The 14,196-nt window shown below is 43.9% G+C and overlaps 1 protein-coding gene across 5 annotated transcripts in view; it reads right to left on the reverse strand.

Annotated features, from left to right (window-relative positions):
* Nucleotides 1-14,196, reverse strand: part of LOC141144048 (NACHT, LRR and PYD domains-containing protein 3-like) — a 213,343-nt gene that overhangs the window by 58,564 nt on the left and 140,583 nt on the right. For all 5 annotated transcript variants that reach the window (XM_073629398.1, XM_073629394.1, XM_073629395.1 and 2 more), the window contains one exon: nucleotides 1,967-2,029. In XM_073629398.1, the coding sequence (XP_073485499.1) occupies nucleotides 1,967-2,029 (63 nt within the window). The remainder of the gene's footprint in view (nucleotides 1-1,966; nucleotides 2,030-14,196) is intronic.

Consider the following 14,196-nt stretch of genomic DNA (forward strand, 5'->3'; position numbering starts at 1 on the left):
GGAATAGCACAGTACATTACATGGTTGGCACTACACATTACATGGTGGATACATGGATACAGCACATTTAATGGTGGGCGAAGCACAGCACATTACATGGCAGGCACAGCACATTACACTGTTGGCACTGCCCAATACAGCACATTACAAGGTAGGCACAGTACATTATATGGTGGGCACAGCACATGACATGGTTGGTACTGCACAACACAGCACATTGCATGGTGGGCACAGCACATGCACACGGTGGGCACAGGACCTTATATGGTGGGCACAGCACATGACATGGCAGGCACAGCTGAGCACATTACATGGTGGGCACTGCACATTACAAGTGGGCACTGCACAGCACATTATATGGTGGGCACAGCATATTATATGGTGGGTACTGCACATGGCATGGTGGGCACTGCACAGCACATGACAAGGTGGGCACTGCATGACACCACATGATATGGTGGGCACTGCATGACACAGCACAGCACATTACATTGTGAGCACAGCACATTAATTGGTGGACACCGCACATGACATGGTGAGCCCTGCATAGCGCATTCCATTGTGGGTACTGCACGGCACATGCCATGGTGGACAATGTACAGCACATTACATGCTGGGTACAGCACATTACATGGTAAGCACTGCATGGCGCAGCACATGACGTGGTGGGCACAGCGCATTACATGGTGGGCACTGAATGGCACAACACATTACATGGTGGGCACTGCATGGCATAGCACATTTCATGGTGGGCAATGCAACTGCACATTACATGTTAGGAACTGCACATGACATGGTGGGCACTGCTGAACAGCCCAGCACATTGCACAGTGGGCACAACACACTACATGCTGGGCACAACACATGGCAGGGTGGGCACAGCACATGACATGGTGGGAACTGCACATGACATGGTGGGCACTGCATGGCACATCACATTACATGGTGGGCACTGTACATTACTTGGTGGGATCACTGCATGGCACAGCACATTACATGGTGGACGCTGCACATTACATGGTGGGCACTGCAATGTACAGCACATGACATGGTGGGCACTGCAATGTACAGCACATGACATGGTGGGCACTGCACATTACATAGTGAGCACTGCAATGCACAGCAAATTACATACTGGGCACAGCACATTACATGGGGGGCACTGCAATGCACAGCACATGACATAGTTGGCACAGCACATTACATGGGGGGCACTGCAATGCACAGTACATGACATAGTGGGCACAGCACATTACATGGGGGCACTGCAATGCACATGACATGACATGGTGGGCACAGCACATTACATGGGGGCACTGCAATGCACATGACATGACAAGGTGGGCACAGCACATTACATGGGGGCACTGCAATGCACATTACATGACAAGGTGGGCACAGCACATTACATGGGGGCACTGCAAAGCACATGACATGGTGGGCACTGGGCACAAGAGAGCACATTACATGGGGGGAAGCAGCAGTCTTTCCCCTAGCACAATAAAACACCTCCCTAACGAATGTACTAACCTTATCTCAACAACAGCATGGGAGATGTCCTTCCTCCCGGGCTCCTGCTGGTTAGGACATCAGCGCCCCTCCCCCAGACATTGAGGAGGATCTGTGTGAATGTAACAGATGCTGTGATAGGAGTCAGGAATCGGCAGAGACAGGACTCGGCTGCACTAACACTTGTCTCCTCCATGTGTGCACAGAGGGCTCCTCTTCCTTCAGGAAGGCACACAGATATCGATAAGCCACTGGCATGGGCCTATATTGAGGGAGGGGCCTATATTGAGGGAGGGGCCTATATTGAGGGAGGGGCCTGGAGCTGCAGCTCCACCAGCCCCTATGTTAATCCGGCCCTGACTTTAAAGTTCAGCTTTACAGATAGGATATTAAAACTCATTCCAAACTTATTTGGAAAAAGAAATGCTACATGGTATCTGCTTACAACTCAACTTACAGTTCATCCATTATTCTTCTTAATATTTGTTCTTCATGTGAGGAAATGCGATTTCCCTTGATCCTGCCAAAAAATATTACAGAATCATGAAATAAAAATGTGACTGGAAACATTTCAGAGTCTTGTCCTATGATGGTTAGAATAAAGATAAAAAGTCTGTGCACTCTATTACAAAGAGTAAACAATAGAATCCATTGCTTCATTCTCAAAATGCGTACAGGGAATAAATGTCACTCTCCCTCTAAGAATTTACCACATCAAAGTATGATACATTGATATAACATGTTTCATTTTTGTATTCATCTGTTAACTTCAAACACACACACATATACAGTGGGGACGGAAAGTATTCAGACCCCCTTAAATTTTTCACTCTGTTAAAATCATTTAAGTTCATTTTTTCCTCATTAATGTACACACAGCACCCCATATTGACAGAAAAACACAGAATTGTTGACATTTTTGCAGATTTATTAAAAAAGAAAAACTGAAATATCACATGGTCCTAAGTATTCAGACCCTTTGCTGTGACACTCATATATTTAACTCAGGTGCTGTCCATTTCTTCTGATCATCCTTGAGATGGTTCTACACCTTCATTTGGGTCCAGCTGTGTTTGATTATGCTGATTGGACTTGATTTGGAAAGCCATACACCTGTCTATATAAGACCTTACAGCTCACAGTGCATGTCAGAGCAATGAGAATCATGAGGTCAAAGGAACTGCCTGAAGAGCTCAGAGACAGAATTGTGGCAAGGCACAGATCTGGCCAAGGTTACAAAAAAAAATTTCTGCTGCACTTAAGGTTCCTAAGAGCACAGTGGCCTCCATAATCCTTAAATGGAAGACGTTTGGGACGACCAGAACCTTTCCTAGAGCTGGCCGTCCGTCCAAACTAAGCTATCGGGGAGAAGAGCCTTGATGAGAGAGGTAAAGAAGAACCCAAAGATCACTGTGCTGAGCTCCAGAGATGCAGTCGGGAGATGGGAGAAAGTTGTAGTCAGTCAACCATCACTGCAGCACTCCACCAGTCGGGGCTTTATGGCAGAGCGGCCCGACGGAAGCCTCTCCTCAGTGCAAGACACATGAAAGTCTGCATGGAGTTTGCTAAAAAACACCTGAAGGACTCCAAGATGGTGAGAAATAAGATTCTCTGGTCTGATGAGACCAAGATAGAACTTTTTGGCCTTAATTCTAAGAGGTATGTGTGGAGAAAACCAGGCACTGCTCATCACCTGTCCAATACAGTCCCAACAGTGAAGCATGGTGGTGGCAGCATCATGCTGTGTGTTTTTCAGCTGCAGGGACAGGACGACTGGTTGCAATCGAGGGAAAAATGAATGCGGCCAAGTACAGGGATATCCTGGACGAAAACCTTCTCCAGAGTAATCAGAACCTCAGACTGGGCCGAAGGTTTACCTTCCAACAAGACAATGACCCTAAGCACACAGCTAAAATAACGAAGGATTGGCTTCACAACAACTCCGTGACTGTTCTTGAATGGCCCAGCCAGAGCCCTGACCTAAACCCAATTGAGCATCTCTGGAGAGACCTAAAAATGGCCGTCCACCAACGTTTACCATCCAACCTGACAGAACTGGAGAGGATCTGCAAGGAGGAATGGCAGAGGATCCCCAAATCCAGGTGTGAAAAACTTGTTGCATCTTTCCCAAAAAGACTCATGGCTGTATTAGATCAAAAGGGTCCTTCTACTAAATACTGAGCAAAGGGTCTAAATACTTAGGACCATGTGATATTTCAGTTTTTCTTTTTTAGTAAATCTGCAAAAATGTCAACAATTCTGTTTTTCTGTCAATGTGGGATGCTGTGTGTACCATATGGGGTGCTGTGTGTACAATATGGGGTGCTGTGTGTACATTAATGAGGAAAAAATGAACTCGATTTAGCAAATGGCTGCAATATAACAAAGAGTGAAAAATTTAAGGGGGTCTGAATACTTTCTGTCCCCACTGCATATACTGAAATATTTGCTTTTACAGAAAAAAATAAATAAATAAAATAGACATTAAAACTTCAAAATAGTGCTGTGCATTTTCCAAAAAGGTAATGATAATTTTGTGTTAGAGGTGGCAGCTGACAATGAAAGTCTGAAGAGCCACCAAGTCTACTTTCTTTTTTTTTAGTTTTTGTGTCCACATTCACACATTGTTGTCACGAAAGGTAAAAGAAAAGGTGCTCATATATCTGCTACATTTGATGAAGATTCCAGCAGACTAGCACATGCAGAATACAGAGTAGGTTGTGTAGGAGCACCAAACACAAGAGGTCCAAATATTTGACATTTTCCCTTTTTATTTGCTTACATTTTCACAAATTGTACATCTAGCAATGGATAGTATATAAGAGAAAACTGGGTGAGCCGCCAACACTCCACTGGACACAAAGTGCAAGACAAATAGAAAAACAAATAGCGTAGCGCTCAAAAAGTAAGGTTGGCACGCTTACCGGACAAGATGGACGCACGTAGTGTATAGCACGGGGGTCAAGCAGGCATTGTTGAGGAAAAAGCCTCAATGAAATCATCCATACGGAAGGCAATGAATGGAGGATGGACTTCAATATGGAACCGGTGATCCCGCATCAGAGGATAGACTCCATGGGGGAACGGCAAGTATATCTCAAATGTGAGGTTATTCCGTGCCATTGGACATGTAAGATATATGAATCCACATGGTGTAACTCTGTATGGAAGAATCTTGAAAAATACTTGATCATGAAGTGCAAACAGAAAAAAGTAAGGTTGGCACGCTTACCAGACAAGATGGACACACGTAGTGTATAGCACGGGGGTCCAGCAGGCATTTTTGGGGAAAAAGCCACAATGAAATCATCCATATGGAAGGCAATCAATGTAAAGATGGACTTCAATATGGAACAGGTGATCCCGCATCAGAGGATGGACTCTGCGGGGGAACGGCAAGTATATCTCAAATGTGAGGTTATCCCGTAGCATTGGACATGTAAGATATATAAATCCACATGGTGTAACTCTGTATGGTCTTTTTATAAAAAAAAAATTAAAAAAATATTGGTTTACATTTTACAAGAAATCGGATAAAATAAGCTTGTCTCTTAAAAAGTATAGAGCGATTGCCATGAACGTCACCCACAGCGTTTCGTCCCACCAGACATCATCTGGGGCACCCCAGATGGCAATGACACCCCAGATGATGTTCAGTGGGACGAAACACGCTGGGTGACGTTCATGGCAATCTATACTTTTTAAGAGACAAGTTGGTTTTATGCGATTTCTTGTAAGTGTAAACTCTTTTTTTTATATGTGTCCATCTTGTCTGGTAAGCGTGCCATGCTTACTTTTATCTGTTTGCACTTCACGATCAAGTATTTTTCTAGATCCGTCACTGTATTTTATTCACCATTTATGGTGATAAGGTCAGGGATTTAATTTAGAGTTCTCACTTAATATAATGCCTACGTGTAAATCTGTTATGAATGTAACTTTTGGCTGCTGAACTTGATTGAAGCTGCTTTTGTTGCCTTGTAACTGTATTGCCATGGTGTTGGAGCTTGTGCCTGTAGCCCAGGTGACTCCTGTTGTTGTTTACCCTTGCCCTTTGTGGGGGTTGTGCTGATGCTATTGTTTGTATAATTGCCTATAAAAGGCCTTTGAAAGAAGTAAAGGGAGCAGTCCATTATGCTCAGAAACTGATACACGGATTTCTGACTCTGTGTCTTAATTCCTATAAGAAGCAATAATTTGACAAAGCAATATAAACTTAAGCAACTTGTTTAAGAGTTGAACCTAACATTTTGGCGCCCGAACAGGGACTCACCAAGTTGCTACAAGAGGTGGCTGAGCTACGCTGACGGAACGAAAGGACAGGCATTCCGGGAACCACAGATCAAAAACCTGGCCAGGTAAGAAAAAGCTTTATTTTTCTTATATTCTGTGCTCCCCTGATTTGTGCCTATCCGTTCTGTCAGTTACGGTTCTCCTGGTTTTAAAACACCAGCCTCTGTAGTGGTGAGTCTAGAATTACTGCATATTTTGGTTTATATTGCTGGGATTATTTGTTTATTTGTTGTCTGTCTTGTCTGTCTTGTTGAGAAAGTGAATGAGCCTTGTCAAGGATGGTATGAGTTGGAAGGGGATTGCCGAACTAAGCAACGGAATGCGCCCTTACCTCGCAAGAGGACTTTGGGGGTCTGACGCTTATGCTTAACCTCACATCTAACTCATAAACCATAGATGGGTTGAGAGTATAAGCCCTGTCTGCTCCATAAAGCAGGGATAAGAGTGCATGAGAGGGATCCCAGATACGGGAAGGGAATAAGATCTCCATAAAGTCCGGAGATCTAGTCGGATACCTGGCCACTTAAAGGAATGCTTGTATATGTTGTAGCCGCATTTTTGTATATGTTGTAGCCGCATTCTGGTTTGTTATTGGGCTAGCATATAAACTAATTATTTATTATTGGGCTAGCATATAAGGTAATTCGGTTTCAGAAATCTCATTCCGGAGAGGTTTTTAGTATTCTAGCACCCTAGGAGGAAGGCAACGAGGAACTAGTGTAACTTAGCGGGTTTGTTATTGGGCTAGCATATAAAGTAATTATTCATTCTTGTATATGTTGTAGCCGCATTATATTGTACAATAAGTGTCCCACACGCTACCTAGGCAGGACTGTTAGAATGGGCCAGAGGAACACAAAACCCCGTCAGGGAATTGTGGCGCACTATACGGTGCCACAGATAATTAAAAACATCTGTGGGAAAGATGAAGCATAGGACTTAAAGGATGTCTTTCGTAAATTTAAGGTGAAAGGAGCAGCGGGTTTAGACCCGGATGTATGGAGTGAAATAGTGAGAAAAATAGTGAAAAAAAGTGAAATAAAAAGGGACAGACAAGGAGAGGTGTTAGAGAAGCAATGGATGCGTCAGGTTCAATGCTTAATTAAGGTCTCAAATAGAGCGAAAGAAGAGGGGTGGAAATATAATCCAGATTGTGATGGTTGGGATATGAAAGATAGAAGAACAAAAAATGTCGAGGCTCCCAGCTCAGCCATCCCACCCCCATACACTGACGTAGAACGCAAACCACACAAGATATATCCTGTACTTGAGGGGAGAGGATGGGTTTGTCAGGATTGTGGAGCACAAAACCCAGAATGGGCAGTAGAATGTGTGCATTGTGGGGCACAAAAACCTCATCCAAAAACTGTAGCTCCCGTACGCACTGATACACGCATTGTTCAGGTAAACAATCCAGAATTTGGACAAGCAGCCCATCCAAATGCCCCGCCTACTGTCACTCGTAGAATGCAAATAAGGACTTGGGCACCATGGTCGGCAGACACCCTTATGGCATTAATACAGAGCGCCCCAGACCCGGTAGCAAAGCCAGCTGCTTTCTGTAGATTTGTGACACAGTTAATGAATACAATAAGATAAAATAGCGTTTCACCAGGCCTGCAGAAAACACTACTCAGCGCCAAACACCCAAAAGAACCCAAGGTGTAGATATCTTTAAAAGAATAATCCAAAGTGTGTACCATAAACACACAGCAGTATACACTAAAAAGCTAAAAATACGATTGAACTCCACTGTGTCTGTCTAGGCAGAGAGACAATCTAATAAGCAGCAGCCGTCTCAAACCAAAGAAAAAGCAAAATAAAAACAGTGTTATAAAGTGGTCAACATTTAGGCTCCATTCACACTAGCGCGTTTTTTGATGCATTTTGCATTTTGCAGAAATGCATGGGAATTTTTTAACATGGGTTCCTATGGAACATGTTCACATCAATGCTTTTTTGTATCTCTGCGTTTTTGGAAAGGGTCGGGGACTTTTTTTCATGCAAAAAGCAGCGTTTTGCATGTAATGGATTTCAATGGACAAGCATCAAAAACGCAAGTGCCCCGTTTTTGCAGCGTTTTTGCAGCGTTTTTGGTGCGTTTTTGCCGGTTTTTTTTTGTTTTTTTTTTATTTTTTTTTTTTATTTTTTTTTAAGACTGTAAAAAAAAATGAAAAAAAAAAAAAAAAACGCAAAACGCAAATCGCGGCAAAAACGCCGCAAAAACGCTGCAAAAACGCTACAAAAACGCTGCTCAAAAACGTGCCAAGCATGAAAAAAAAACCTCCAAAAACGCTCAAAAGCAACATGCATAGGTGTGAATCGAGCCTAAGGCCCCATTCACACTAGCGCGTTTTTTGATGCATTTTGCATTTTGCAGAAATGCACGGGAATTTTTTAACATGGGTTCCTATGGAACATGTTCACATCAATGCTTTTTTGTATCTCTGCGTTTTTGGAAAGGGTCGGGGACTTTTTTTCATGCAAAAAGCAGCGTTTTGCATGTAATGGTTTTCAATGGACAAGCATCAAAAACGCAAGTGCACCGTTTTTGCAGCGTTTTTGATGCGTTTTTGGTGCGTTTTTGGTGCGTTTTTGCCGGGTTTTTTTTTGTTTTTTTTTTATTTTTTTTTTTTGTAATTTTTTTTTAAGACTTTAAAAAAAAATGAAAAAAAAAAAAAACAAAAAAAAACGCAAAACGCAAATCGCGGCAAAAACGCCGCAAAAACGCTACAAAAACGCTGCTCAAAAACGTGCCAAGCATGAAAAAAAAACCTCCAAAAACGCTCAAAAGCAACATGCATAGGTGTGAATCGAGCCTTAGGCTCGATTCACACCTATGCATGTTGCTTTTGAGCGTTTTTGGAGGTTTTTTTTTCATGCTTGGCACGTTTTTGAGCCGCGTTTTTGCCGCGTTTTTGCCGCGATTTGCGTTTTGCGTTTTTTTTTTTTTTTTTTCTTTTTTTTTACAGTCTTAAAAAAAATTACAAAAAAAAAAAAAAAAAACGGCAAAAACGCACCAAAAACGCACCAAAAACGCATCAAAAACGCTGCAAAAACGGTGCACTTGCGTTTTTGATGCTTGTCCATTGAAAACCATTACATGCAAAACGCTGCTTTTTGCATGAAAAAAAGTCCCCGACCCTTTCCAAAAACGCAGAGATACAAAAAAGCATTGATGTGAACATGTTCCATAGGAACCCATGTTAAAAAATTCCCGTGCATTTCTGCAAAATGCAAAATGCATCAAAAAACGCGCTAGTGTGAATGGGGCCTTAGACTAAATTATCCCACTAGACAGCGCTATGTTGAGCAATTGAAACTTGTGGCCAACAACACATATAGGGACAATCTTATTACAGAAAAGAGTCCTTTAAAAGAAAATCCCTTATAAAGGGAAGTGATGAAAAGTCCAGGGTGTAATTCAGAAAATCTACAGGTGATCTTGAGAAAAGAATCCTCCACATGCACCTTCCACCAATCCCTTGATCGTATGTGAAATCCACCCGGTGACAGGCACTCACCCCCTAGGGGGTTAAACTCACCAGAAAAGGGGAGTAATAAAGCCTTCAGCAGTAGTACGTTGTCATCATCACTTTAAACAGGGTCACAGGCTAGCAGGGCTCATAATGAATCAAAGAACAGAAAAAAGAAAGGTGCACATAGCGTAATCCCGTTTATTGATTCAAACCCCTTATACAAAGACAGACATCGGACCCCCCTCCAATAAAAATACGTACATCAGATAAAATATACAGCAAGCAATCAATCAAACAGGCATAGAGTATGCACACTTCACCCAGAGCCGTCAGCGCCGCTACTCAGGAAAGACTCGATACTTCCTGGCTTCCTGGTAACCAGGAAGTATCGAGTCTTTCCTGAGTAGCGGCGCTGACGGCTCTGGGTGAAGTGTGCATACTCTATGCCTGTTTGATTGATTGCTTGCTGTATATTTTATCTGATGTACGTATTTTTATTGGAGGGGGGTCCGATGTCTGTCTTTGTATAAGGGGTTTGAATCAATAAACGGGATTACGCTATGTGCACCTTTCTTTTTTCTGTTCTTTGATTCATTATGAGCCCTGCTAGCCTGTGACCCTGTTTAAAGTGATGATGACAACGTACTACTGCTGAAGGCTTTATTACTCTCCTTTTCTGGTGAGTTTAACCCCCTAGGGGGTGAGTGCCTGTCACCGGGTGGATTTCACATACGATCAAGGGATTGGTGGAAGGTGCATGTGGAGGATTCTTTTCTCAAGATCACCTGTAGATTTTCTGAATTACACCCTGGACTTTTCATCACTTCCCTTTATAAGGGATTTTCTTTTAAAGGACTCTTTTCTGTAATAAGATTGTCCCTATATGTGTTGTTGGCCACAAGTTTCAATTGCTCAACATAGCGCTGTCTAGTGGGATAATTTAGTCTAAATGTTGACCACTTTATAACACTGTTTTTATTTTAGTTAATGAATACACATGAAGCGACCTGGCAGGATGGGGAGGATCTATGCAGACACAAAATGACTCTGACCCTGTTTAACCAGTTTATGACAGAAATAGGTCCACACAGACCTGCAGGACAAGTTGATGGGGATAGCAACCTGGAGGCAGGACATGTCAGACATATAGACTCAAGGGCCCCTTTTATTGCTAGATTAGAAGCTTTTTGTCAGGCAAAACAACAGGAGAGGGGGTCCATATCATCCATGAAGCAAATGCCAGGACAGACTGTATCAGAATTTTACTTATCTATGGAAAGTATGATGGCAGATGAGGGATTGGACTTGGCCCTGCCAGTCACAATCCGAGCCTTCAATAGACAGTTTATGGAAGGATTAATTTCACAGATAAGTGAAAGACTAAAAGCTTGCACACCACCCCTAATTTGTTGCGATTTTTGGCAGAAAAAGGTTGCAAGGTTAATAAGAAAAAGTTACAAGTGTGTCAGGAAAAAGTTATCTTTTTGGGACATTGTATATCACAGGGTACGAGACATCTCACTGAGGAGAGGGTTCAAGTGATAAAGGGAATGTTACCCCCACGGAATTTCAAACAATTGCGTATGTTTTTAGGTATCGTGTCATATTGTAGACAGTGGATACCACATGCTAGCGCTTTGATGCAGCCATTATACGATTGTTTGAAAATTGTACCGTATATGCTTACAGAAGTAGCTTATGAATCGTTTATCACTTTGAAAAAGTTGTTGATTTCTGCCCCGGCTATTGGTATACCAGATTACACCAAGATATTTAATCTGTACATTGCTGAGATCACTGGACACGCCACAGGTGTTCTGACACAGGCACATGTAAAACAAAGACCAGTCGCTTACTTTTCAGCAGCATTAGATCCAGTATCTAGAGGTTCACCGTCTTGTGTACGGGCGGTAGCTGCAGTGTCAATTATCATAGATAAGTCATCAGAGATTGTTCTAGACAATCCAGTCGTAGTGCATACCACACATGACATACATGCAATCTTGTCTCAGGTACAGCCCAAACACATTTCAATGGCTAGGCAATTAAGGTTACAGTGTACTTTACTCTTACCTCCAAATGTCACTTTTCATCGCTGTACAACCTTAAATTTGGCCACCTTTTTGCCTCTTCAGTCACCAGATTTGGCAAGGGGGAATGATAGTACTAATAGTACTAGTGAGAAAAGAAATGAGGACACTGACACTCTTTTGTTTAAAGAGGTAGATGAACACGATTGGTTTCAGCTCATGGAACAGGAGACAATGGGATTCCCACACGTTACAGATACACCAATTTTAAACGCTGAGTACACCTTGTATATAGATGGTAGCAGGTTTGCTGATGACAAAGGTAAATATCACACAGGGTATGCTGTAGTGACTGATACCCGGGTGATTGAAGCACAGCCCTTACCAGCCCACATGTCAGCACAGGAAGCAGAATTAAAAGCTTTAGCAGAGGTGTTGCTAGGGGGGTGCGGGGGGTGCGGTCCGCACCCGGGTGCCACCCTGCAGAGGGTGACACCAGGCTCAGGCAAGTACCGGTACCGCACGGCTCCCTCCCTCTCTTCTGGAACCTCTTCAGCTGCACGCGATGTGCAGTCAGAGTGGGGGAGGAGCCGGAGGGAGTGAGGTAGAGAGACAAGGTGCCCGGGATCCCACCGTCCCACACGCTACAGTCACATCTCTCCCCACTGGCTCCATAAAATTCACTGCAGACTGGACTATAGCCGCCGCCTCCTCCTTCTTACAAGTACACAGACCGGGAGGAGGAGGAGGGACACTGCTCTACAGCATCTGCCCGGCGCTAAGGTACAGTAAGTAAAGTAACAGGAATATTGCAGGGGAGGGGAACATGGCGATTGGGAGGTGGGGAATTGACAGGTAACATCTATGCTGCTAGGAGTGATTTTAGGGAGGGGGTGGGGGTTAGAGGATATGTGCTAGGAGGCTTTGATTTGGGTTAGAACTCGTGCTAGAAGTAGAAGGAGGGGGAAGATTTGAAGTTTGACCCCCCAGCACAATTCCTCTTCCTTCCCAAAGCACCCCCTAGTACATATCCTCTAATCCCATCCCAGCTCCATCCACCTCCTCCGATCCCATCTCGGCTCCATCCATCCCCTCTGATCCCATCCCGGCTCCATCCATCCCCTCTGATCCCATCCCGGCTCCATCCATCCCCTCTGATCCCATCCCGGCTCCATCCATCCCCTCCAATTCCATCCTGGCTCCATCCATCCCCTCCAATCCTATGCTGGCTCCATCCACCCCTCCGATCCTATCCCAGCTTCATCCACCCCCTCCGATCCCATCCCGGCTCCATCCACCCCCACCGATCCCATCCTGGCTCCAGCCATCCTGGCTCCATCCATCCCCTCCGATCCTATCCCGGCTCCATCCATCCCCTCCGATCCTATCCCGGCTCCATCCATCCCCTCCGATCCCATCCCGGCTCCATCTATCCCCTCCGATCCCAACCCAGCTCCACCCATCCCCTCTGATCCTATCCCGGCTCCATCCATTCCCCTCTGATCCCATCCCAGCTCCATCCATTCCCCTCTAATCCCATCCCAACTCCATCCATCCCCTCTGATCCTATCCTGGCTCCATCAACCCCTCCGATCCCATCCCGGCTCCATCCACCCCCTCTGATCCCATCCCGGCTCCATCCATCCCAGCTCCATCCACCCCCTCCGATCCCATCCCGGCTCCATCTATCCCGGCTCCATCCATCCCCTCCGATCCCATCCCGGTTCCAATTATCCCCTGATCCCTCATATCCCGGTTCCAACCACTGTGGCAGGTTAAGGGGGGAGAGCCACATCAATGCACTAGCCTGGCTTAATGCTGGAGGGGGGTGACACCATTTTTTACCGCACCGGGTGACACCAACCCTAGTGACGCCACTGAGCTTTAGAACAAGCCCTAGAATACTTAAAAAGACGAGTTTTGATATATGGGAAATATGTAGATAAAGGAAACAGAACCCATGATTTAACTCTATGTGAAGGAACTAATAAGGGAATGGTATGTGGCAGACGTTCCCCAGTATATGAACCTTGCTTGTTAAAATACCAAACTAGCATATGCAAAATGCAAAGAACACCGATAAATGTGAACAATAGATTCATAGAAATAGGACCCCAGCATATTTGTATCATTACTAATGATAACCGCACCATGTCAGCATTAAATAAATCGGCACCGTTTGCGGGATGTATAAAAAAGATTAAAATATTACAATGGGGTAACGACACCTATCTTTTTGAACCAGACGCCGATAAGATATTCTCTTCAGTCTATGAGGTACATAATCTCACTGACACTACACCCTTTATAATTTCTTTAGACCCACTAAAACAGGTTTTGGAACAATCAGAGTTGTTAAGACAACACATAGAAACACTAGAACATACCCTACAGAATAACCTTGTATCCACAATTATTGACAAAGGTAGACTAGTGCATCTTTCCTCACAGATACAACAAGATACTGCACCACATTGGTGGGATATATTTAGTGGAATGTCTTCTACAGCAACCAATACCTTTCACTGGTTGTTAAGTCCAATGGTAATTATTATTCTAATATTAATATCACTTACAATCACAAATATATGTGTATACAGGAAAATAAATAGGAAAATTAGGAGAATAGACAGGGCATACCGATAAATGTGTATTGACATCACCCTACTCCTATAAAATTCCTCTTCTTGAATTTTAAGATGTTGGTAATACCTAGGGGGATGGGTTCTACCCCTCTGGCAACTCGCGGTCAGGGAAAGGACTCTGGGGAAAAACTGACTAGAACTTATTCATGAGGACCCAGGGGGAGGGAGAGGATGATGTCAAAGGGGGAAATTGATAAGGTCAGGGATTTAATTTAGAATTCTCACTTAATATAATGCCTA

This window comes from Aquarana catesbeiana, linkage group LG05 (assembly GCF_042186555.1).
Source record: "Aquarana catesbeiana isolate 2022-GZ linkage group LG05, ASM4218655v1, whole genome shotgun sequence".
Lineage (NCBI taxonomy): Eukaryota > Metazoa > Chordata > Amphibia > Anura > Ranidae > Aquarana > Aquarana catesbeiana.